General features: G+C 47.6%; 2 protein-coding genes across 2 annotated transcripts; both read left to right on the forward strand.

The window, feature by feature from the left end:
• Positions 1 to 5,193: 5,193 nt before the first annotated feature.
• Positions 5,194 to 11,641, forward strand: LOC125747413 (hyaluronidase-5-like). Its single transcript, XM_049022648.1, is given in 4 exon segments — positions 5,194 to 5,304; positions 5,306 to 6,136; positions 9,583 to 9,672; positions 11,285 to 11,641. Coding segments are annotated over 4 exon segments (1,368 nt in total). The 3' UTR covers positions 11,621 to 11,641.
• Positions 11,642 to 14,487: 2,846 nt separating this feature from the next.
• Positions 14,488 to 18,627, forward strand: LOC125747458 (hyaluronidase-5-like). Its single transcript, XM_049022701.1, has 3 exons — positions 14,488 to 15,429; positions 17,708 to 17,797; positions 18,292 to 18,627. The coding sequence occupies exons 1-3, from the start codon at positions 14,488 to 14,490 to the stop codon at positions 18,625 to 18,627; spliced, it is 1,368 nt and encodes a 455-aa protein (XP_048878658.1).
• Positions 18,628 to 25,601: the final 6,974 nt, after the last annotated feature.

Here is a 25,601-nt window from a genome sequence, read left to right on the forward strand (position 1 = left end):
ACCTGCGGTCTGCCTGTGAGGAAGTTGTGGATCCAGGCGCACAGGTGGCTGTGCAGTTCTAGCTCCCGCAGCTTAGTAAACAGTCTGTGAGGGACTATGGTGTTGAACGCTGAGCTGTAGTCAATGAACAACAGTCTTATATAGTGTCACGGGAACGCTCGCGATCGCGGGCAGAGCGGCGATCATGCGAGGCGAACGGGCAGAAAGCAGGCGGAAGTCGGGGTAAACTGTGGTTAATTAAACTGACGGGGAGCAGGAAACATGAAACGCCGACTTACATCAAGAACATCAATGACGGACAAGGGAAACCGGGGAGACCAGGACTTAAATACACAGGACTAATCAAAGTAACTAGACAAAGCTGGAGACGATCAGGGAAATACACGTGGGTAATCAGGGGGCGTGGCACACACGAGGAGCGGACGAGCCGGGTATGACAGAACCCCCCCCCAAAGGCGCGCTTCTCCGGGCGCGCCAAGGAAGGGGGCGACGGACGGGACGAGGCAAAACAGGACCTGAAAAACAAAACCAGAAATCAACGAGGGACAGGGAACAAGACAGACAGGCAAAACTGACAGAGGCAGAAGCCAGGACAAGACATGACACAGGACAGGAAAGGCAGACAGACAGACAAGAAACGGGGACACGGAGGGAACAGGCGGAACAAAAGGGCCAGGAGTGAACAGAGGGAACCCAGAAGGACGAGGAGCAGAGACGGGAGGAACAAAGCAAGGGGGAGCAAAAAACGAAGGGGCAGAGACAGGCGGGACAAAGGCAGGGGCGTAGGGAGACAAGGAGGAGGAACAAAGGGGAGCCCGAGGGAGACCCAGCGGGCGACGGGCGGCAGCCGGAGGGGCCGCAGACGGCCGGGAGGCCGGAGCCGGAGGGGACCTCGGAGGGGCCGAGGAGGCAGGGCGAGGGACCCGCGGAGGGGCCAGGGAGGAAGCAGGAGGGAGCACCGGGGAAGGGGACGAGGGAGCAGGAGGGGCCCACGGCGAAGGCCCGGAGGAGGGGGGAGCCGCAGCAGGCGGCGACGTCCGGTGGAGGGCCGGAGGTAGGGGCCCCGCAGGCAACCGAGGAGCCGCCGTCGGGGAGCCCGCAGGCGACCGACCAGGCTCTGGAGAGGGGAGCGAGGCGGGGCGACGAGGCACTGGAGGGGGACCCGCAGGCGACAGCCGACCCGGAGGGCCAGGACCCGCAGGCGCCAACCGAGCCAGAGCGCAGGCGAGGGAGGGCGAGCCAGGGGGCAGGGCGGGCGGGACCCCAGCCCTGCGTCTGTGTCCCCTTCCCCTGCGGGACACAGACAGGCCGACCCTAGTTCGGGGTCGATGTCGCCGGGGCGAGGGATAAGGGGTTGCAAGTTCTGTCCCCGAGGGGTCCCATTCCAGCTCCTCCACCTCCGAAGAGGGAGGAGCCAAGATGGAGTTGTCCGGGACCACCTCGGGGACTAGGACAGGGACTGGAGCTGCTGCAGGCGGAGGGGGCGCCTCTGGAGCTGCTGCAGGCGGAGGGGGCGCCTCTGGAGCTGCTGCAGCAGGGCGGTCAGGGACAGGAGCGCAGTCAGGGACAGGAGCGCAGTCAGGGACAGGAGCGCAGTCAGGGACAGGAGCTGCAGGTGGCTGCAGTGGGGGCGCCTGCCCGGGAGCTGCAGCAGGCGGCTGCAGTGGGGGTGCCTTTGCAGGAACTGGAGTGTGGTAAGGAACTGGAGGCAGTGGGGGCGCCTGCCCGGAAGCTGCAGGCTGCTGCAGTGGGGGCGCCTGCCCTGGAGCTGCAGCAGGCGGCTGCAGTGGGGGCGCCTGCCCTGGAGCTGCAGCAGGCGGCTGCAGTGGGGGCGCCTGCCCTGGAGCTGCAGCAGGCGGCTGCAGTGGGGGCGCCTGCCCTGGAGCTGCAGGCGGCTGCAGTGGGGGCGCCTGCCCTGGAGCTGCAGCAGGCGGCTGCAGTGGGGGCGCCTGCCCTGGAGCTGCAGGCTGCTGCAGTGGGGGTACCTGCCCTGGAGCTGCAGGTTGCTGCAGTGGGGGCGCCTGCCCTGGAGCTGCAGGTTGCTGCAGTGGGGGCGCCTGCCCTGGAGCTGCAGGCAGGGGGAGCTGCGCAGGCGATAGCTGCGCAGGCGGCTGCGAAGGCGGCTGCAGTGGGGGCACCTGCCCGGGTGCTGCAGGCGTTCTCCGGAGTTGGATTAGCCTCCGGAGGTCCTCAGCCATTCTCTCCAGGTCGGAATACGGGGAGTCTGGAGAGAAGGCGGCGAAGTCCTGCCCCAGCTGTGCAGCAAGCCTTTCCCCCTCCGGGGGGCCCTGTGGGGCCGGTTCTCCCATCACCCTCCAATACAGTCCCTGGAGGGTGAAGTACCTGTCAGCGAGGGCCGCGGGCGAAACGGGCGTGGCCCCTTTAAGAGGGCGGGGAACCCGCGGGATGGCGTCCCTCACTGCTCTGGCCCCCCCATTGGCCAGCCGCTCGGGCCGGTTATCGCACCGCTTGGGGGGCGGTAGCTGTTCTGCAGGGAGGGGCTCTGGGTCCGGGAAGACGAAGGGCTCGTCCTCTTCATCCTCGCTCGGAGCCCAGAGCCTCGCCAGGGAGCAGGGTCCCAGACCGTACGGTCCCAGGTCGGGACCCAGGACGAGCTCCTCCTCCTGAGGGAGCCAGGGGCTGGAGAGCGAGCAGGCGCCCAGACTGATCGGCTCTTCTGGGAGCTTCTTCCTCCTTCTCCGCTTCTTCTTTTGGTCCGTCATTCTGTCACGGGAACGCTCGCGATCGCGGGCAGAGCGGCGATCATGCGAGGCGAACGGGCAGAAAGCAGGCGGAAGTCGGGGTAAACTGGGGTTTATTAAACTGACGGGGAGCAGGAAACATGAAACGCCGACTTACATCAAGAACATCAATGACGGACAAGGGAAACCGGGGAGACCAGGACTTAAATACACAGGACTAATCAAAGTAACTAGACAAAGCTGGAGACGATCAGGGAAATACACGTGGGTAATCAGGGGGCGTGGCACACACGAGGAGCGGACGAGCCGGGTATGACATATAGTTCCCTTGCTTCTTGTCCACGTGGCTGAGGGTGGTGTGCAGGAGGTGAGAGATGGCATCGTCTGTGGATCGATTGGGGCGATAGGCAAACTGGAGTGGGTCTGTGGAGAGTGGGAGGGAGGCAATAATAAAGTCTCTCAAAAACCTTCATGACCACTGATGTAAGTGCACTGGCCGGTAATCATTTAGGCATGAGGACTTGCTGTTCTTGGGGACTGGAACAATGGTGGATCCTTTAAAGCAGGTTGGGACCATAGTGTCCCAACTCATTGTGTCAGAGACTCATTGAAGATGGAGGTAAAGACTCTGGTCAGCTGGTCGACACAGCAGCACAGCAGGAGTCCAGAGATGCCGTCCGGTCCCGGTGCTTTCCTGATGTTGATGCACTGCCACGCCCTCTGCACGTCGAGCTCCGCTATCGCTAGCATGATTAGCCTCGAACTGGTTGTAGAACGCGCTATGTTCGTTGGCAAAAGCAGAGATGACGCTTGGAGCCGTGGTGGTTTTGCCTTTAAAATCCATGACTGTTCGCAGTCCATGTCACAGAATGCGCATGTTGCCCTGATAAAAGTGTTTATGAATGCGTTCGCTGTAGTGTTGTTTTGCTAATCTCACTGCGTGCCATACTCCATACGATGCCACTTTGTAAGCGCTCATACCACCGGTGGTGAGTCCTGCGTTGTACGTAGTGGTACGGACGTTCACAGCCTCGGGATGGTTGCATCTACCTACGGTTTCTGGTTAGCGAACGTCTTTACTGTTGCCGTGGGGACGATGTGGTTAGCAAGCGTGCTAATAAAGCTTAATGCTACGCCCGCAAACTTGTCGACGTCAGCTGCAGCGTGGCTTCTGATTGGGTGGACCAGCGCTTTACCTCCCTCAAGGCCGCGGCTTACTGGAGGAGTTTTTGTTTACATTCCATTATGAGAAAAATGGCAGAGTGATCGGATTTACCGAATGTGAGCTGTAACACGGCTTTATAAGCTAGTTTAAACGGAGTGTAGCAGTGGTTTAGAAAGTTAGCACCCCTAGTCGGACACGCGACATGTTGGTAAAAGTTCCGCATGACTTGTCTGAGTTGTGCTTTATTAAAGTCCCCCACTACAATGAGGACTGCATCCCGGTGTTTGTTTTGAGTCACACTAAGCACATCATGTAGTTGAGACAAAGCCATGTCTGTTTGACGTGGGATGTACACTGCCATTGTAATGACCGAGCTGAACTCTCAGGGGAGATAAAATGAACGACATTTGATGGTCAAATATTCCAGATGCGGCGAGCAGGAGCGCGATAGAATGGAGACACCACGTAGTGTTCACCATGAAACAGACTCCTCCACCCTTACATTTGTTTGCCTCCACCGTTCTGTCCATGCGAAACACAGAGGAGTCCGACGGAGTAGCCGCTAGGTCCAGTACCAGGGGGGTCAGCCACGTTGTGGTGAAACATAAAATGTTGCAGTGCCTTGAGTCGCCCTGGAACTTCAACCTCGCTCTGGCATCATCTAGTTTATTTCCCAGAAATTGGACGTTGGCAAGCAAGACACTGGGCAGTGGAGGGCGATGTGCATGTTTCCTCAGTCAGTTCTGGACGTCGCTGTGTGACCTGTGGTGTTTCTTTGTTCTGCATCTCAGGGGGTTGTGTATCTGACTATTGTTTTCTTTCGTACCTTGCAGGGTTTCAGTCGGGCACGACAGATCGAGTTTAAAAACTTCTAAAATAAACTTTGGAACCTGATTTCCGATGTCAACTAAACTAGTTATTTCAATTGCGTGAAAAACGATAAAAAAACTAGGTAAAACACTAAATAAAAGTACAGTCTAAGCGAAGCAATCAGTAAGGCATCTGGACATGGCCGCGCCATGGTGGACAGACTATTTGATAGATATTTGAAAGGATATCATTGTAGTCAAGCGATCCCTGTAGTCACAGGATCTGTGTAATACAGTGATTTTCAGATACTGCAGTCTAAATAGTCTGTCTCTGCATGGTGGATATTATCAATAGAAGCCATGGAGTCAGTTTGCTAGGCAATAATATAACAACAATTCAAACATACATCCCCAGTTTATTTATAAGTATTTTTACACTCAGATACACTGAACCTGTATGAGAAATGGTGAATGTAAATTAATACGTTATATATTTGTTACTTACACAGCAAAAGCCATGGATTTTATCATCTGGATGAAGGGATCCAGTCCTCTCCTGCTGCCCCTTCTTCTGATATCTTTAGTGGGCAGCATTCATGCCGAGCTCCCCTATCCTCCTACCGCCACCCCCGCTGTTTGAGGGATACCCTTACGGCGTCATATGGAACATGCCAACTCCTGTTTGCAAGCAGAACAACATCCCGCTGGACACCTCGCCATTCCAGGCCGTTACCACCCCAGAGGCTGTTCCTGACCAGTTCCTCTTCCTGTTCTACACCAACCGCCTAGGCTTGTACCCATTTGTGGACGAAGCCACCAATAAGGAGATCAATGGAGGCATCCCACAGAAGGGCAACCTGACAGCCAGCTTGGATATCGCCCAGTGGGACGTTGCCCACTATATGCCTTCAGAAACTTCTCCTGGTCTGGCTGTCATTGACTGGGAGGCCTGGCGCCCCCTGTGGGACAGAAACTGGAACTCTAAGACTATCTACCGCACGTTGTCTATTGACTATGCCCATCAGCTTGACCCCTCACTTTCCCCATCTCAAGCTGAGCCTGTGGCCAAGGAGCAATTCCAGACAGCTGCTAGAAACTTCATGGAGGACACAATGAGTCTAGGGATCAGTATGAGGCCCAATTACCTCTGGGGCTTCTATCTCTTCCCTGAATGTTACAATGATGTGTGGGAAGAGGCTGAATACACAGGTATGTGCCCAACATGGGCACAGGCAGAGAACGACCAGCTCCTGTGGCTGTGGCAGACGAGCACGGCCCTCTACCCATCCGTCTACCTAGCGACCAGTCTGGCCAACACCCACAAGGCCGCTCTGTACGTCCGCAACCAAGTTCATGAGGCCATGAGGGTGGCCAGCCTGCCTAAGCACCCCTTCAATGTCCCCATCTACGTCTACACCCGTCCTGTCTTTACCAATCAAGCTAGCAAATTCTTGAGTGTGGTGAGTACATCACATCCTGGATCATCGTATAAACTGGATATAATTAAGCTCCCGTGTGCTACCTTTCCTCTCCTTCTATTTCCACCTTATCGTAGTGGAGGGCTTTGAGTGCCTTTGCATGCCTAGCTATTGTGGGGGCTAGGTTGTCGGGGGCAACTGTGCCTGGTAGGGTCTCCCAAGGCAAAAAGGTCCCAGGTAAGGGGCCAGATGAAGAGCAATCCAAAACACCCCTGAAGAAAGAGAATTATAGCTCTCACAATTATAGTCTCGTTACCCTAGCCTGGACTAGGATCACTGGGGCCCCACCCTGGAGCTAGGCCTGGGGGAAGGGCCCGTTGGAGAATGCCTGGTGGCCGGGCTTTGGCCTATGGGACCTGGCCGGGTCCAGCCCGAAGGAGTCACACAGGACCATCCCCAGGTGGGCCCACCACCCGCAAGGGGAATGTCAGGGGTTCAGTGCTTTGTGGATTGGGTGGCACCCAAGGGAGGCCCTGGCGAACTGCTCCCCAGCTGACAAAACTGGCTTTTGGGACATGGAACGTCACCTCTCTGGTGGGGAAGGAACCTCAGCTTGTGCTGAGATACTGCCTAGATGCGCAGCAGATGCGTGACACTGGGCTGCGGTAGGGCTACTGGTGGCCCCACAGCTTGGTGCATTAACATCGGAGTTTACCCCAGTGAACGAGAGGGCTGCCTCCCTGCGCCTTCAGGTCGGGGAGAAGTCTCTGACTGTCATCTGCGCCTATGCATCAAATGATAGTTTGAAGTACCGAGCCTTCTTGGACCACAGATTTCATCGTTTTCTTGGGGGACTTCAACACTCACATGGGCAATGACAGTGTAGCCTGGAGGGGGGCGATTGGGAGGAATGTACTCCTTGATCGGAACCCAAGTGGTGTTCTGTGCCATGCATAGTTTGTCAATAACGAACACCATGTTCAAGCATAAGGTTTATATAAGGTGACATGTACAAACATACCCAGGTCTGCAGGTCAATGATCGATTTTATATTCGTATCAGCTGATCGGTGGCCTTCTGTCTTGGACACTCTGGTGAAGAGGGGGCAGAGCTGTCAACTGATCACCACCTGGTAGTGAGCTGGTTAAGATGGCAGGGGAGGAAGCCGGTCAGACCTGGCAGCGCCAAGTGCATAGTGAGGGTCTGCTGGGAACATCTAGTAGAGGCTCCAGTTCACCACATCTTCAACTCACACCTCCGGGAGAACTCCAACTGCACACCGGGGTAGGTTGGGGACATTTAGTCTAAATGGACATTGTTGCAGACCTCCAATGTGAAATGTATGGAGCTGTGGCTGCAGGGTGGTCGGTACCAGTCGTGGAGGTAACCCCTGCACCTGATAGTGGACACCAGAGGTGAGGGGGCTGTCAAGCTGAATAAGGAGGCCTACGGGGAATTATTAGCCTAGGGGTCTCCAGAGGCAGCTAGCAGGTACAGGCAAGCCAGGTGGAATGCAGCTCAGGCAGCTACGGAAGCAAAAACCCGGCATGGGAGGAGTTTAGTGAGACCATGGAAAGTGCTTTCAGTCGGCCTCAAAAAGGTTCTGGCAAACCGTCTGGAGTATTAGGAAGGGGAAGCAGCTCCTGGCTCCTACTGTTTACGATGGGGGGGTGCTGTTGACCTCATCCGAAGGTGGAAGGAATACTTTGAGGACCTTCTGAACCCTGCTTCAGATACATCTATGCATATTGCCTGCGAGACACGGGGCCCGAGAGGGCTGGGGTGGACTTGCCCATCACTGAAGCTGAGGTTGCTAGGGTGGTTAAAGAGTGGCCGGGCCCCAGGAGCGGATGAGATTCGTCCGGACTACCTGAAGGCTCTGGATGTTGTGGGGCTGTCATGGCTGACATGCCATCTCAACAGGGCGTGGAGGTCAGGGACAGTACCGGTGGATTAGCAGACTGGGGTAGTGGTCCCCTTATTTAAAAAAGGGGACTGGAAAATGTGTTCCAACTACAGGGGAATCACACTTCTCAGCCTTCCTGGGAAAGTCTATTCCGGGGTACTGGAGAGGAGGGTGAGATTGATAGTAGAATCTTGGATTCAGGAGGAACAATGTGGTTTTCGTCCTGACCGTGGAACACTGGACCAGCTTTATACCTTTGTGAGGGTACTGGAGGGAGCCTGGGAGGTTGCTCATCCAGTCTACATGTTTTTTGTGGACTTGGAGAAGATTTATGACCGGGTTCCCCAAAGTGCTCTGTGGGGGATGCTTTGGGAGTATGGGGTTTGGGCCCGCAACTCCGGGTGATTCGGTCCCTATATGACCGGAGCAGAAGCTTGATCTGCATTGTCGGTAGTAAGTTGTTCCCAGTGCGTGTTGGGCTCTGCCAGGGCGGCCCTTTGTCACCGGTCCTGTTTATAATATTTATGGACAGGATTTCTAGGTGCAGCCAGGGTGTTGCGGGTGTCCAGTTTGGTGGCATCAGGATTGCTTTGTTGCTTTTTGCGGATGACATGGTCCTGTTGGCTTCATCTGCTGGGGACCTCCAGAGTGCTCTAGGGCAGTTCGCAGCCGAGTGCAAAGTGGTGGGATGAGGATTAGCATCTCCAAGTCTGAGACCACGGTTCTCAGCTAGAAATGGGTGGATTGCCCTCTTCAGGTCAGGGAGGAGGTACTGCCTCAAGTGGAGGAGTTTAAGTATCTCAGGGTCTCATTCACAAGTGAGGGTAGAAGACATCAAGAGCTGGACAGATGGATCGGTGTGGTGTCTGCAGTTTTGCAAGCGCTTAACTGGTTCATCATGGCCAAAAACAAACTGAGCCTGAAAGCAAGGCTCTCGATCTATTGGTCCATCTTCATTCCTACCCTCGCCTATGGTCATGAGCTGTGGGTAGTGACCGAAAGAATCACGGATACAGGCAGCCAAAATGAGGTTTCTCCGCAGGATATCTGGGCTCTCCCTTAGAGATAGGATGGGAAGTTCAGATATCCGGGAGAGTGTAGAACAGCTGAGGTATTCCGTGAATGTACTCCAGAGTGTTATGAACTGCGGGTAAGGACGGGTAGACAGGCGGGCAGGATGCAGGGAAGGACGAGGCAGGCAGGAAAAATACGGGGAAAACTGGGGATTTATTAAAGGGGAGACGGCTACGGGTATAACAAGACATCACAATGTTAATGACAGACACTCGACTGAGGAAGACGCGGCCTGATATACACAAGACAGGGCGAAATAATAGGAAACAGCTGGGCATGATCGGGGAGGCACACGTGGATAATCAGGGGGCCGGGCATGACACAGAGAGAAGGCCCTGGGGCAGACCCAGGACGCGCTGGAGGGATTATATCTCTCGGCTGGCCTGGGAACGCCGCGGCATCCCCCCTGAAGAGCTGCTAGAGGCAGCTGGGGAGAGGGAGGTCTGGGTATCAAGGCACAGGGATTTCAGGTGCTGTCTTACTCCCCTGTCTGTGTCACCATCTCCAGGAGGACCTGGTCCACACCCTGGGGGAGAATGCAGCTGTAGGGGCCTCGGGTTCAGTGCTCTGGGGGGGCACTACGGACTTTGAAGACAAGGTATATTGCCATGCAACACATGTCATCTGCATGTTTGCGGCAGGGACACACTAAATGATTAAGGTTAAAAAATTGACTGCTATGCACAAAATGTGCAACTGACATTTTAAATTCCGTCTTTCCTACGAAATGAGAAATCTGTAGTAAAACAGTAATGAGAATGAAGCGTCTGCCATAACAGTGCTTAAAGGTGCCATAGAATGAAAATGTGGCTTAACCTCAGCATAGCTAAAAAAGAGTTCGGTACAAGGAAATGACATACCATGAATCTCAAACATAGTCATTCACTCTTTCAAATATAATTCCTGAACATGTAAAAGACAGGATTGAAATGGGCTATTTTAAAATTCCTAATCTGTTACGTAACACCCCCAAACGTAACATATGCCAGCCCCTTTTTAAGCTCAATGTACATGCGCGTTCGGACTCCAGCAGTTGTGCAGGTATCCTGGTGGATGAAGCGAGCAACAACAAAAATGTCAGGCTGTATGTATAAGTGTGCTGTTTGAGGCTATGATGGGGATGTCGGCAATAGCCCTTCCCAAGGAATCAAACTGTCATCAGGCATGGCTGATGTTCATCTTTAACAGCTCAGGGGTACCATTCCCAGAAGCTCCCCTTAGCAACTTACATAGCTGGAACCGTTCACTTACATGGTTCTAACTATGGAAGTTGCTAATGCTGCTAGCAACTATGGCTTTGGGAAAATGTACCCTGGTTTAGTAGGGGAATATTAAACAACATTATGAAGTCTATGATACTGACATTGAACAGACACTTCTGTGCTTCTCGTAGCCTACGTTTGATTAGCTAAACAAATATCTAACCAATAGTGCAGTAAAAGAAAAGCAGAATTCCAAATTCATTACACATAACACATTTACAAGCTGATTATCTTGCTGTTTAGAGTATTTGATGAAACTTGCATGTATAAAGCTAGCATTATATAATCATTTGCTGCGTCAAATACAAAAAAAAAAAAAAAACAATATTCTTGTTACAACATTGAAAACAAAGTTATGATTATGCTAAAATTCTACCAAGTCTGAAGCGGCGCTATTACAGTTACACACAGTAAATTGTTCCAGGAAACATTAATGACAAAACATACCACTCAGAAGTGTTCATTTGCTACCTCTGGGCAACTGGCTGTTCATCGGCATCTGATTCCTCCTCCATTACAAGCCCAAACATATACGCTTAGATGCATAAGTGCTCCATGTTTCACCTCACCATTAGCAATGGTGAATCTGTGTGAAGCGTCGCAATGCCACTCTATAAACCAGCCAGAGCAGAGCTCAATAATCTATTAATGAGCCCACAAAATAAGGTAAAACAGCTTGTTTTATTCTAGGGCCAGGGATGTACATGGGCATGTAAAATCACTTTTGGACATTTTTCAACCATTTTTCTGCTGTGGGTAGCTGCCCTTCACAGCCAGTAGTTTGTGGGAGGCATGAAGAGAATTTCCTCTCAGGGATAAATATAGTATTAATTATTATTTGGAAAAAAACATTCTATGGCCCCTTTAAGCCCTCCTTCATATCTGAGATCTTCACACTCAGTCACAGATCATTTGTCTATATCACACAAGCACGTTCCATCCTTGTAGGCGTCATGTGAGGCCTTATCCTCCTACCTGACCTCCACCCTGAACCCCTACATCGCCAATGTGACGGCAGCTTCCAGGCTCTGCAGCGAGTCACTCTGCCAGGGTAATGGGCGCTGCATCCGGAAGGACTACAACTCTGACGTCTACTTGCACCTGAATCCTGCCAGCTTCTCTGTCCGAAAATCCAACGGGAAGTACGTGGCGGTGGGCATTCCCACCCTCTCTGACCTCACCTACTTCTCCGATCACTTCACCTGCCAGTGCTACGCTGGGCTGAGCTGCTCGCCCCGGATAGCGAGTGAGCTCCCCAACACACCCGTGGTCATTCCTGTGTAACACAGCCCTTCAGTATGCTGTAGGCTGACTACCCTTTAAAAATCTTTGATCATTTTTCTGATTTATTTGCTATTCTCTGATGCATTTATTTCCAATTTGCAAATGAAGTACAGTCAGTTCAGCTTTCACTTCCAACTTCATCATTCAGCATCAAGGAATTTCAAAATCTTTAGCCTGGAGGACCAATGTTCAATAATGCTCATTAAAAGTATAGTTTCATCTGGTCTAAGTTTGCTGAGTAATTCAGCCATGTGGTTTTAAATCTATTTTAAAAAGTTTGTTTTATATGTCAGCTGGAAGATCCATTAAACCATTTTTTTCAGTACTTGTAAACAGATCTCTTTTGAGATCTCCTTGAAACTCTTGAGGCACACGTCAGAGGAAAGTCACTGTAGACCTGCCTTTGACTAACTATGCTTATACTTAGGAGATAAAGCTGTTGGCCACTCATTTGGATTCTCGTTGAATAATTATGTAACTCATTTAGTCAACCGCACATCGCCCTTCCCTATATCTCCTGTGCTCATGTTCTGCACAATAATTCCACATGTTCAGATGTTCTTTGGCACACTAGTTCTGCTATGCAAGAACCATTCTCTCTCCCAGGGTGACCCACCACAAATGTAGCATCTACAGTCATTGTGAAGCATAATATCAACTTCAAAACCTGAGTACTGTAAGACATGCAAAACTGTGAGAAGCTGTTTCCAGAAGCAGCTCCAAGGTATAATGGAGAATTCTTCCACTAGATCTTGAAAAGCATAATTACCGTCATGATTAAATGGAGATGTTGTCAAGAACAACTGGGTGCAGCTGTCATTGTCATTGAGTCTGATCTTAATTTCAAATTTCAATTCCTCTATAGTGAGTTTCTACCCTTTCTAAACACACTCTGCCATAGCCAAGGGTTTGCGATGAATTCAGAAGTCATCAGAGAATTGCTGATCAATTTTTGCATAATTCTTCATTCACTAAGAAGACTAGATTTCAGACTGCAGGAAGACAGTCAAATCCATAGGGATCCTCATGCGTCGCATTACCTGCACCCGAGCAGTGAGAGCCACAGTACTGCATCAATAGAACCGGTGATGGGAGGCTCCCCGTCATGGGATGGCCCACTGATCAGGAACTCCAGCAGCTCTCGGAGCGGTTCTGCTCTCACTTTTACCAAGATAATTTTCTGTCACAAGCTATACATATTATCAGTTACTTATGTTGAATAAATGAATGAATGAATGAATGAATGAATGAATGAATGAATGAATGTTGCATTTATACAGTACTATGCAAAAGTCTTAGGCAGTCCAAAGAAATTTTTAAAGCTGGGTAGCAAGTGTACTTTAGTTTAGAACAAAAAACACAATTTAACATTAGAACATGTGCAAATTTAGAGTAATACAATAAAAACTAGTAATAATTTCTAAAAAGTTACTGAAACCTAGTTGGATGGCTAGATGATCACTGCTTCAGTTCCCAAACTTCTCCTCAGGGGCACCTCAACCGTTCCATAATTTGTTAAATTTCACCAACAGCTCAATTAAATAATTAAATATATTGGTTCAAAAAGTCTGCGATGGGCTGGCCCCCCATCCTGGGTTGTTGCCTGCCTCGTGCCCATTGCTTCCAGGATAGGCTCCGGACCCCCCGCGACCCAGTAGGATAAGCGGTTTGGAAAATGGATGGATGGATGGATGGTTCAAAAAGTCTGCGATGGGCTGGCCCCCCATCCTGGGTTGTTGCCTGCCTCGTGCCCATTGCTTCCGGGATAGGCTCCGGACCCCCCGCGACCCAGTAGGATAAGCGGTTTGGAAAATGGATAGTTCAAAAAGTCAGTGAGAGATTGACTAGCTCTATGAGGTGTGCTAGTGGCCAAGTCAAAAAATATATGGCTGCAGTGGACGGTCGCTGCAAATACTAGGATGATTTTAGCAGAGGTTCTGAAATGGCTAAACTGACACACTTTGACAGGCATAAAATCATAGTTTTACACCAACACGAGGATAATCCAAACATAATTTTCTTTGCCTGCCTAAGACTGACTAAGACATGTGCACAAGCCTTGCAAACGCTGTGTGATGATATTGTAATAGGGTAGCTGCCATACACTGCAAATTGATGTCTTTTCTTTCACTGTAACTTGCAACACTGGGTCATACAGGTTGCAGTGCTAAACCCAGACCAACCTCCAGGACAGGGGCCAAAAAAGAGGACGTATCAGGAGAAACCCAGATGCATGGTAACTCTATCCAGGGATCATTCATGATCTCCAAAAGTCGGGACCTCAGTTTCACATCACACCTAAACTGTGGCACCAGTGTCCCCATCACTGCACTGGGACCCACACAGACCACAGGATGGGCTAACCTGCCATCCACACCAACACCTCCGCCAGCAACAACCCAGCTATCTTACTTGGTCTCCTATCCAAGTTCTAGCCTGGCCTAAAGCTACGTAGCTGCAGATGGATTACCATGGAGTTTAAACAGAAGGTGGGTATGGCCGCTTTGCATGGTATTACGTTAATCTAGTATAATACCACCCTTTGTATGTTAGGCTTTGTATACTTCTACAGTAATCTAGTATAATAGCACTTACTAGGGGTGTGGTCTAGTGATGCCCTGTATGACACTTGTTGTGATACCATTGGCTCTGCAGCAGGAGTGTGGATTCTTATAAAACTGGAAATGCACGTTGTCAATAGTACACTGAAACGAGTCTGTGTGGAGACATTGAGTAATAAAACTGCATTAGGCAAAGTGCAACCTCTTCTTTTGTTACTTGAGTTATTCTTTTTACGGTCCAGCACTCTGATAAAATCATTAGGAGTGAGGCCCATTCTTCTTTATTTCATTTATACAGGAGCTGCCATGGATTTGACCATCTGGATGAAGGGATCCAGTCCTCTCCTGCTGCCCCTTCTTCTCTTATCTTTAGTGGGCAGCATTCATGCCGCGCTCCCCTATCCTCCTACCGCCACCCCGCTGTTTGAGGGATACCCTTACGGCGTCATATGGAACATGCCAACTCCTGTTTGCAAGAAGAACAACATCCCGCTGGACACCTCGCCATTCCAGGCCGTTACCACCCCAGAGGCTGTTCCTGACCAGTTCCTCTTCCTGTTCTACACCAGCCGCCTGGGGTTGTACCCATTTGTGGATGAGGCCACCAAGAAGGAGATCAATGGAGGCATCCCACAGAAGGGCAACCTGAAGGCCAGCTTGGAAGTTGCCAATTGGAACATCACTCAAAATATACATTCAAGAACCTCCACTGGTCTGGCTGTCATTGACTGGGAGGCCTGGCGCCCCATCTGGGACACAAACTGGGACTCTAAGAGTATCTACCGCACATTGTCCATTGACTATGCCCGACAACTTGACCCCTCACTTTCCCCATCTCAAGCTGAGTCTGTGGCCAAGGAGCAGTTCCAGACGGCTGCTAGAAACTTCATGAAGGACACAATGAGTCTAGGAATCAGTATGAGGCCCAGTTACCTCTGGGGCTTCTATCTCTTCCCTGAATGCTATAACTATGGTTGGGATGGCCCTAACTACACAGGAGAGTGTCCCACAAATGCACAGACTAGAAACGACCAGCTCCTGTGGCTGTGGCAGACGAGCACGGCCCTCTACCCATCCGTCTACCTAGCGACCAGTCAGGCCAACACCCACAAGGCCGCTCTGTACGTCCGCAACCAAGTTCATGAGGCCATGAGGGTGGCCAGCCAGCCTAAGCACCCCTTCAATGTCCCCATCTACGTCTACACCCGTCCTGTCTTTACTGACCAAACCAGCAAATTCTTAAGTGTGGTGAGTACATCAGGCTAGGGATGAAACGGTTACTGGCTTCACAGTAAACCACGCTTTCAATTCTTAATTATCCTTTAGACAGTGCTTGATTAGTACACTTTGAAAAACTCACGTTAAATACTGTCCAGCATCAACCAAAGCCAGTGACAGTCTCTCAGACGCAGGCACGCACACACAACATGCAGTGTGGGTTTGTTTGTGTCAGTGAAAACATGGCAGAATGAGTTACCGTGTTCTGGAGATTTTTAATGCACATTGAATATGGTTTTCATATGTTTACATGAGGCAACATCTACGATTTGACTTGTTTATGCAAGCAAAAAAGTGCATTGTGCTGCTCATTTTGTCACTTTAAATATAAAACTTAGTGATATGATTTCAGTTTGTGTCTCGGTAATTTTTTAAATAAAAACGATAATAAATTATAATGTATACTTTATGAATCGCTGTGGGGAAATTCTCTTTAGTCCTCCCCCAACCTGCTCTCTGAAGGTGAGAGCTGGCTGTAAAAGTGACTGTAATGTCCGATGCGAGAGCGAACGAGCAGGGAAGTAAAATCCATCCAAAAGTGCATAGTACTGCTCATTTTGTCTGTCGCTTTAAATATAAAACTTAGTGATAGGACTTCAGTTTGTGTCTTGCTTAGGCATGTAACGATGAATCGATGTAAATGTATGACGATTTAAACCGTCTGATGTGGAAAATGAATCGCTTTTTAGGAATACTTGACAGTACTTTAACAAAAAATCTGGTGTAATATTTAATTTGATTTCACAACATCAGTTCGACCTCGATGTCACTGCGTATTCAGGTCGACATCGTGCGTCAGTTTTTTGTTTTGACCTAACGTGAGATGGCGAGCGAATTTGAAATTGAGGATACATGGCCGGGCGGCGCGGTGGCGCAGTGGTTAGCGCTGCTGCCTCACAGCAAGAAGATCCTGCCTTCTGTCCGAGGTCCTTCCTCGCGGAGTTCGCACGCTCTCCGCCTTTTCGACGGGGGCTCCGGTTTCCTCCCACAGTCCAAAAGCATGCAGGATAGGTTGATCGGTGAGTCTAAATCGGCTCTGTAGTTGTGTGAGTGTGTGCGGCCTGTGGTGTAGGCAACTGCCCGGGGTTGGTTCCTGTCTGCCCCCTTTGTTCCCGTGATAAACTCTGGTCCCCCCTACAACCCCAGCTGGGATTAAGCGGGTTCAGAAAATGGACGGACGCACTGCGCAATCTTAAATCGATGGTGTGCCAGTATTTTCGCTTTCTGGTAATCACAAACAAAAATGACGAGAAAAGCACAGACAAAACAAAAACTGCGTGCAAACACTGTAAAAGACTGAAAACATACACAAATAGCACAACGAATATGGTTCAGCATGTCCACTGGCACCACAGTGAGCTCAATTCACCACCGCCAGAGCGAAGATTATTAAAGAGGCAAACCACGCTAAAAAGCTGCACAAGCAAGCCTTACTTTATTTATTTGAAGATTTTTATGTACTTATTTTGATTTGGGATTTTTTAAAACAGTATTTTATTCAATTTGAGTTGCACTGTTAAGAAGAGGACATGTTTGCATTTTAGAAATATTTTTTTTATAATAATATTTGTAATAGGGGCGGCATGGTGGTGCAGTGGTTAGCACTGTTGCCTCACACCACTGGGAACCGGGTTCGAGTCTCCGCCTGGGTCACATGTGTGTGGAGTTTGCATGTTCTCCCCATGTCATCGTGGGGTTTCCTCCGGGTACTCCGGTTTCCCCCCACAGTCCAAAAACATGCTGAGGCTAATTGGAGTCGCTAAATTGCCCGTAGGTGTGCATGTGTGAGTGAATGGTGTGTGAGTGTGCCCTGCGATGGGCTGGCCCCCCATCCTGGGTTGTTCCCTGCCTCATGCCCATTGCATCCGGCTACTAATAGTACTTGTGATGATAATGGATACTTTATGAATCGCTGTGGGGAAATTCTCTTTGCTCCTCCCCCAACCTGCTCTCTGAAGGTGAAGCTGGCAGTAAAGGTGGCACCCATAGCAGTACCCAGGGTTTTACTCAAGGACCTGCTAATGTGCTGAGGCTGGGCTTGAACCGGCGACCTTCTGACCACAAGCCCACTGAGCCACATGCTCTTTCATCTCTAATCAGACTCTGGATCATCTCACTCTTATATAGAGGATATGATCAAGCTCCACTGTGCTGGCTTTGCTTCAGACCTTCATATTCTCATTTAAGTCATCAAGGTACGGAGCCCAGAGCTTCTGTCTCACTGCTCTGTGTCTGTTCTCGTCTCCAGGAGGACCTGGTCCACACTCTGGGTGAGAATGCAGCTGTGGGGGCCTCGGGTTCGGTGCTCTGGGGGGCCAGTGCAGATTTTCATGACAAGGTATGAAACACAAACACTCTTGGTCACATGCTGCAGGCTGAAACAGAGCACGGCTGAAAGAGATCACTATGTTGACAATGTTCATAACGACTGCAATTCTGTGACAATCAAGTAACACAAAACTGCAGTAAAACAGTGAAGGAAATGAAGTATCTGTGTTATAATAATGCCAAAGTCGTCCTTCATGTCTCAGGAGATAATTTCTTCACACTCAGTCACAGATTAGCCGTCTATATTACCTGTCACCATGCACTTTATTGGAGCTATGAGACACATATTTGGTCTTCTCTTATTACCAGGATAACCTTACCGTTCCTTATTTAATACATATTAATTATAATTTAACTTTGTCTAACTGCCTTCAGTACTCTTATGGCGGAGCTGACCGCCTTGCATTTCTTACAGTTGGACTGTATACCTTGCATGTGATAAATAATACCCTTGGATCCTTGAAGGAACCCTATATGTCACACAAACATGTTCCATCCTTTTAGGCGTCATGTGAGGCCTTATCCTCCTACCTGACCTCCACCCTGAACCCCTACATCGCCAATGTGACGGCAGCTTCCAGGCTCTGCAGCGAGTCACTCTGCCAGGGTAATGGGCGCTGCATCCGGAAGGACTACAACTCTGACGTCTACCTGCACCTGAATCCTGCCGGCTTCTCTGTCCGAAAATCCAACGGGAAGTACGTGGCGGTGGGCATTCCCACCCTCTCTGACCTCACCTACTTCTCCGATCACTTCACCTGCCAGTGCTACGCTGGGCTGAGCTGCTCGCCCCGGATAGCGAGCAAGCTCCCCAACACACCCGTGGTCATTCCTGTGTAACACAGCCCTTCAACATGCTGTAGACTCACCATGCTTTAATAATGTTTCATCATCTTGCTGATTCATTTGCTGTTTTCTGATGCATTTATTTCTCCTTTGCAAATAAATTTCAGTCGTGCTTTGTTGAGTTTAAACATCATCACTCTGCATCATGGAAATTCAAGGAAGTACTATTCTACCCGGCACAGTGATAGCAATAAGCCTTCTATGATTAAAACCAATTTTATCTTTAATATCGCAAAGAATTTGGGTGTCTGAAATCGCATACTTGTTTGCTATGTAGCAAAAAGACATGCATATGAAAAACTACGTTAATGACCTTACTGGGGAAACAGATTTGAATGCGGAGTAAATACACAAGACTGAAGGCAGGAAACGTAGAACAGCTGGTGAACGTAGGGATTCCACACAGGGTTAATGAGGGGGCGTGGCACACAGGAGGATCGTACGAGCAGGTCATGACACAAACAACCCGCCTCTATCTTAGCTCCAAATAGAAAAATAACTAAATCCGAACCTCAGAATTGGCAGGTGAAACCTTCTATATTTGTGTTGATGCAAATTAGCATGACAGAGTGCTCCTTCTTCAACACGATTGGTTACCATATAGTATGTCCAAATTTGACCTCCAATCTTCTTACTGAGTACATTCAAACATTACATGATTGATTTATCACCTACTGTTCTATTGTTACATGCTGTTTCTTCTGACAGTGGCTATGCAGTTGTACCTGTGATTTCCTATAATGACAGTAAGTGTCAGTAAACTATCACAGACCAGATGATAGCAGGAATCTCCCCTCCCAGCTGCTCATCTGCTGTTCACCATTATCATGACATCCTTCCCTCACAAGCCTGACAGATGCACCCCCTCTTCCCAATTAGGACAGTTCCTCGATTGAAAAGGAATCCCACAATGCAACATCCTCTTCTTGCCTAAGGCCGAAGACAAAACAACATTCCCACAATCCGCCCATCCCACATAACCTTTCATTATTCTCACGCATAATCAACATCTCTAGTCATGTGTCACATAACATTTTGGTTAACAATGTGCCGCATTTACAACAGCGGTGAAAAATTCCTACAGTATCTCCTATTGACATCATCCTGCAAACGCATTATTCAGGTTTGTGGCGTAAACAAGCCTACTGCACTGCCAGTCGTGTAAACGTTTAGTGCATACAATTATGTATAGTACATAATACTTGATAATGATTAAACAACCAAGTTACTGGTTTATGTATATACTACAGTATATGCTGTACTTTTTATCGTTATGTTAGTGTACTCTTTCTACTTTACCACATGTAGCTGTAATACTCCCACTCCTACGTAGGCACAATATTAGCTAAGTCATAACTTTCTTTTTAGCATTGGAACAACAACACCGTAATTTTTTGCATCTCAGTCAACATGCAATTTTTATCATGAACTACAGTATAAACAGCAAGCTGAGGAACTTAGAGATGTCTTGTTTGCAAATAATTTGGACTTTTGGTTTTCTTTGTATTTAATTAGATAGGACTATATATTTGTTTAGCTAACCAAAAGCAGACGACAGTAAGAAGCCTCATCTCACTGTCAGTATCACAGTAACTGTTCTTTACTACTCCTGTGTTAAACTGGGGTACTTTTTGAAAAGCATAGTTGCAAGGTTCCAGGTATGTAAGTTGCTAAAAGGACTTACCTTCTTAGTGTACTGGTCATAAATAACCTTACATCAATGGCTGTCAGTATATATATTTTTCCTTGCCTGGTGCACTTGTGGAAACTGTACACATGTCTCTCTAGAGTGATAATATACGTTGCAGGTGTGCAGGTTCATTGAGCTTGAAAGTGCTGGTGTATGTTAAATTTGAGGGGGTAGTTAAGACTGTTCTGTAACAGCGCAGGATTTTTGAATCAGCCTGTTTTACCACCTTCTTTGTCAAATATGGGATTTATATTTGAAAGAGGGAACATCAGTGTTTGAGAATGACGTATCAGTTCCATGTACAAAACTCTCCTCATTCAGCTGTATCTGAGGTAAAGTCACCTTTAAGGAAACTTAAAGTATAAAATAATCAGTTACATGAGGAGACTCCAACATGTATTTTTTTGATAGTTTTTAACAGTAACTTTCCTGGGGTTCAAGCTACAGTATGTCATTTGTACACATCCAGGTCAGGTAACGCGTGAGATGGTGACCGCAGCATGTCCAAGTGCATTCATGTTGTTCTCATGCTTACATACTGTAAAGTGCATACAACATTAACGGCCGAGTAGTAGGCTTCTAACAATATTTAGTATGTACTATGCGATATCTAATTTTGGAAACACGCAAAGACTTTCACACACTATAGTGACAAAAATCATGATTGGGAATTACATTAGAGAATAAAGACAAATCACTAACAGATGGGCAAAGTCCGTAACTGCACAGTTCCAAACTTCCTCTGACTTTAACTCGAGCACAAAAACTAGCTTCATGGAATGGGGTTTCATGGCGAGTGGCTGCATACAAGCCTCACATCACCAAGCATGATGCCAAGTGTTGGTTGGAGTGGTGTAAAGCATGCCACCACTAGACTCTGGAGCTTTGGAAACATATTCTGTCGCATGACAAATCACGCTTCTCTGTCTGGCAGTCTGATGCATGAGCCTGGGTTTGGTTGATGCCAGGAGAACGTTACCTGCCTGACTGCACTGTGCCAACTGTAAAGTTTGCTGGAGCAGGGATAATAGTCTCAGGTTGTTTTTCAGGAGTTAGGCTAGGCCCCTTAGTTCCAGTGAAGGAAATCTCTAATGCTTCAACATACCAAGACATTTTGGATAAGTCTATGCTTCCAACTGCCTGGGAGCAGTTTGGGGAAGGCCCTTTCCTGTTCCAGCATGTCCGTGGCCAAGTGCACAAAGCAAGACCCATAAAGACATGGTTTGGTCTGGAAAAACTAGTCTTGCCCACACAGAGCCCTGACCTCAACCCCATTGAACAACTTTGGGGTAAACTAGAATGGAGGCTGTGAGCCAGGCCTTCACATCCAACATCAGTGTCTGACCTCACAAATGCTCTTCTGGATGAATTGGCAAAAATTCCCGCAAACACACTCCAAAATCCTGTGGACAGCCTTCCCAGGAGACTGATAGCTGTTATAGCTGCAAAAGGGAAACCAACAATATATTGATGTCTATGGATTTAGGGACGTCATAACAGATGGGCGTAATGGTCAGGTGTCCCAAAACGTTCATCCATTTTTTCTCGGTCTGCGTGAGTACTTGTCCGTCCTTGTTAATAGACAGCACGAGTGTCATCGATAGCTGTGGGTGTCGCGTGAGCAACGTTTCTCTCCGCGTACCTTTGCTAAAACACCCGCGAGGTAATATTATCCATAACTTTGGTAATATTAACTCGGAAAAGGACAGTTGTTCCTGAGCTTTGCTTGGTCACCAGGCGGGGCTGGGAGGACATTTTCCACTTTTTTTCCAGTAACCTGCTTTGAGGGTCTTTTTGTGGTTTTTCAGCCTCCCTAGAGCAACTTCGCTTTAATTTAGTTAAACGTGGTTCAGCAGGAAGTTAGGGTTAGGATTAGGTAATTTCTCATTTGGTTATTTCTAAGAAAGCTCATTTCTAAGGTTGTTATCTCTGACCCTATCGGATACTTTAAAAATTTCCGTTTTAACGCAAGTTTTTAGTGTTTTATTGTACAGTACTTGGCACTTTACTATATTAACGTTAATTACATATATATACGTTAATTAAATCAAGTCAAAGTTAAGTACGCTATATAAATCTACTTGTCTGGGAGTAAAAGACGGGGTCATACTGAGCTAGTTAATTATGGGGCCAGTGTTGTGTTTGCAAGATGTTTGCCCTTCTGGATGTTTGCGTCCAGTCGGACTTCTTCTGTGAGTGTTATAAGTTAGTGGACTCACTCATGGTCAAGGTTCGGGACCTCGAGGAGCAACTGGCTCTCATCCAGCACAACAATGAGTTAAAGAAGAGAGATAATACGCCGTTTAGGGAGACGGTGTGTACGTCACAAGGGGGGAGGGGGGAGAATGAAGAACAGGTAGCTTGAGAGAGCTGGGTGAACGTAGGTCGTAGACGTAGAACAGGGTGTACACAGTTCACAGAGACGGTATCACCTGATTTAGAGGCTTTAATATCATCAGACACTTATGATATTACAGGAATAACTGAAACATGGATGAGTGACAATAATGGTGAAGAATATAATATGGATGGTTATTCGTTGTTCCACAGAGAGCAGATAGGCAAGAAGGAAGGTGGTGTTGCAGTGTATGTAAAAGTGAACTTGCAGGCAAGTGAGCTCACTGATAAAAATAAAAGCACAGAAGCTGAGTAAAACTATATGCTAAAAGCTCAAATGGCCTAATTGTCGGTGTTTCTTATAGATCACCTAATGCCTAATGTAGCCGCAGAAGAAATCAGAATGTTATATGACGATATCAGGATTATGAGTCATAAAAATGATGTGGTGGTTATGGATGATTTTAATTTACCTGGGATACAGTGGGACACAGTCTCTGGCTCTTCTGTAAATGAACTTGAGATGGTGGAATTAGTACAGGATTGTTTTTTTACTCAGTTTGTTAATAGCCCTACGAGGGGAGAATAACCAGGATAGGATTGGAAAATTAGAGGTTTTAGAAACACTGGATGGTAGTGATCATAGGATGGTTAAATTCGAGGTTAATTTTAACGTCCGATGAGCAAAGTCCAAAACAAAAATTATACAATGTTAGGAAGGCTTACTTTAATTGTATGAGATTGAAACTAGAAACTGTAAACTGCATGGAGTTAAATAGCATGGGATTTTTTTAAAAGCTCAATGTTGCAAGTGCAAGAGGAATTCATACCTGTTTCCAGCAAAACTAATTCAAGGAAACTACAACCAAGGTGGTTTACTAAGGAAATTAAGAATAAAGTCAGGTGGAAAAGGGCTCTCTTCCACAAATAGAAATTAACTAATGATTTAAAAGCTAAGCAGGAGTACCTAAGTCTACAGGTTGAGTAGACAACAGTAGACTCTCTAAGAGGAATGTCGAAAGAAAAATAGCATTGGAGGCTAAGGATGACAATACAAGTTTCTTCCAATATTTTAACTCCAAAAAAGCTTTGAAAGCTGAAATCACTAATCTGCAGGATAGTAAGGGCCTGATAATTGAAAATGAAATTGATATAGTAAATGAGTTTAATGATTATTTTACACGGGCGTTCACAGTAGAGAACATGAGTAACTTGCCACCTTTTAGTAGGAATACAGCGTCGTCTTTGACCAATATATGTATAACTGAGGCCGATGTGGTACAAAGCCTAGCTAAGCTCAAAATAAATAAATCACAGGGCCCTGATGGCATCTTACCTACAGTTTTAAAACAGATGAGCGATATTCTTAGCCAACCTTTAACTTTAATATTCCAGAAATCGTTATCTGCAGGTGTGGTACCTTCTGATTGGAAGCATGCTAATATAATGCCCATATTCAAAAAAGGGGATAGAAGCAACCCAGCAAACTATAGGCCAATCAGTTTAACTAGCATAACTGGAAAGGTAATGGAAAGTATAATCCAAGTGAAAATCGTAGATTACCTGGATGCAAATAACATTCTGAGGGATACACAGCATAGATTTAGGAGAGGTAGATCCTGTTTAACTAATTTACGGGAAGCTACAAGAGATATTAGTCACAAAAAGGCCTACGACGTGATCTACTTAGATTTCCAGAAGGCCTTTGATGTTGTCCCCCACAAATGGCTCTTGCTTAAGCTCAAAGCTGGAGGGATTTTAGGAACTGTAGCAGCTTGGATCAAAAACTAGTTAAGAGACAGGAAGCAGCAAGTAGTTATTAGAGGCACAATGTCACAGGGGGGCTGCGTTCATAGTGGGGTACTGCAGGGTTCAATTTTAGGACCACTATTGTTCCTAATTTACATTAATGATATTGACACCAATACATACAGTAAACTAGTTAAATTTGCAGATGACACCAGTGGGTGGTGTAGCAAATACTGATCTAGCAGCGGAGAGGTTACAATGGGATCTGGATTTAATTAGCCACTGGGCTGATACCTGGCAGATGAAATTTAACATAGATAAATGTAAGGTAATCCATACAGGGAGCAGAAATCTAAAGTACAGATATTTTATGGGTTCCACTGAAATAAAGGTAGCTGATTACGAGAAAGATCTCGGTGTGTATGTTGATGCTTCCATGTCCCACTCTCACCAGTGTGGGGAAGCAAGAAAATAGGTCAATAGAATGTTGGGTTACATCTCTAGGTGTGTGGAGTTTAAGGCAAGGGAAGTGATGCTACGATTATACAATTCCTTGGTAAGACCCCACCTAGACAATTGTGTGCAGGTTTGGTCATCATACCTTAAGAAGGACATTGTTGCCTTGGAAAAGGTGCAACGTACAGTGGGGCTACGAGAATGATTCCTGGTCTTAGAGGCATGTCTTATGAGGAAAGGTTAGCTGAGCTGAATCTGTTCAACCTTGAGCAAAGGAGATTAAGGGGGGACATGATCCAGGTATATAAGATTCTAACAGGTCTGGATACTGTTCAGCCAAATGGCTATTTCAGTATTAGTTTAAATACTAGAACTCGTGGCCATAAGTGGAAATTAGCAGGAGAACATTGTAAACTGAATTTAAGCACAGCATGCAGTTAGAGTATGGAATCGTCTTCCTGCTAGTGTAGCACAAGCTAAAACCCTGGGTTCCTTTAAATCTGAGCTAGATAAGATTTTAACAACTCTATTAGTTAAGTTCTCCCCAAACAAGCTTGATGGGGTGAATGGCCTCCTTTTGTTTGTAAATTACTTATGTTCAGACATAGTAACTAATATAGTAACATAGAGTAACTGCAACTTAATGATGAATTAATATGACATTAGTATGTAACCAAGACTTAGTTTGTGGTTAGTTAATAAATAATAGTGTAATACTATATTATTTATGCCCGGT

The sequence above is a fragment of the Brienomyrus brachyistius genome, chromosome 1 (genome assembly GCF_023856365.1).
Source record: "Brienomyrus brachyistius isolate T26 chromosome 1, BBRACH_0.4, whole genome shotgun sequence".
Classification (NCBI taxonomy): domain Eukaryota; kingdom Metazoa; phylum Chordata; class Actinopteri; order Osteoglossiformes; family Mormyridae; genus Brienomyrus; species Brienomyrus brachyistius.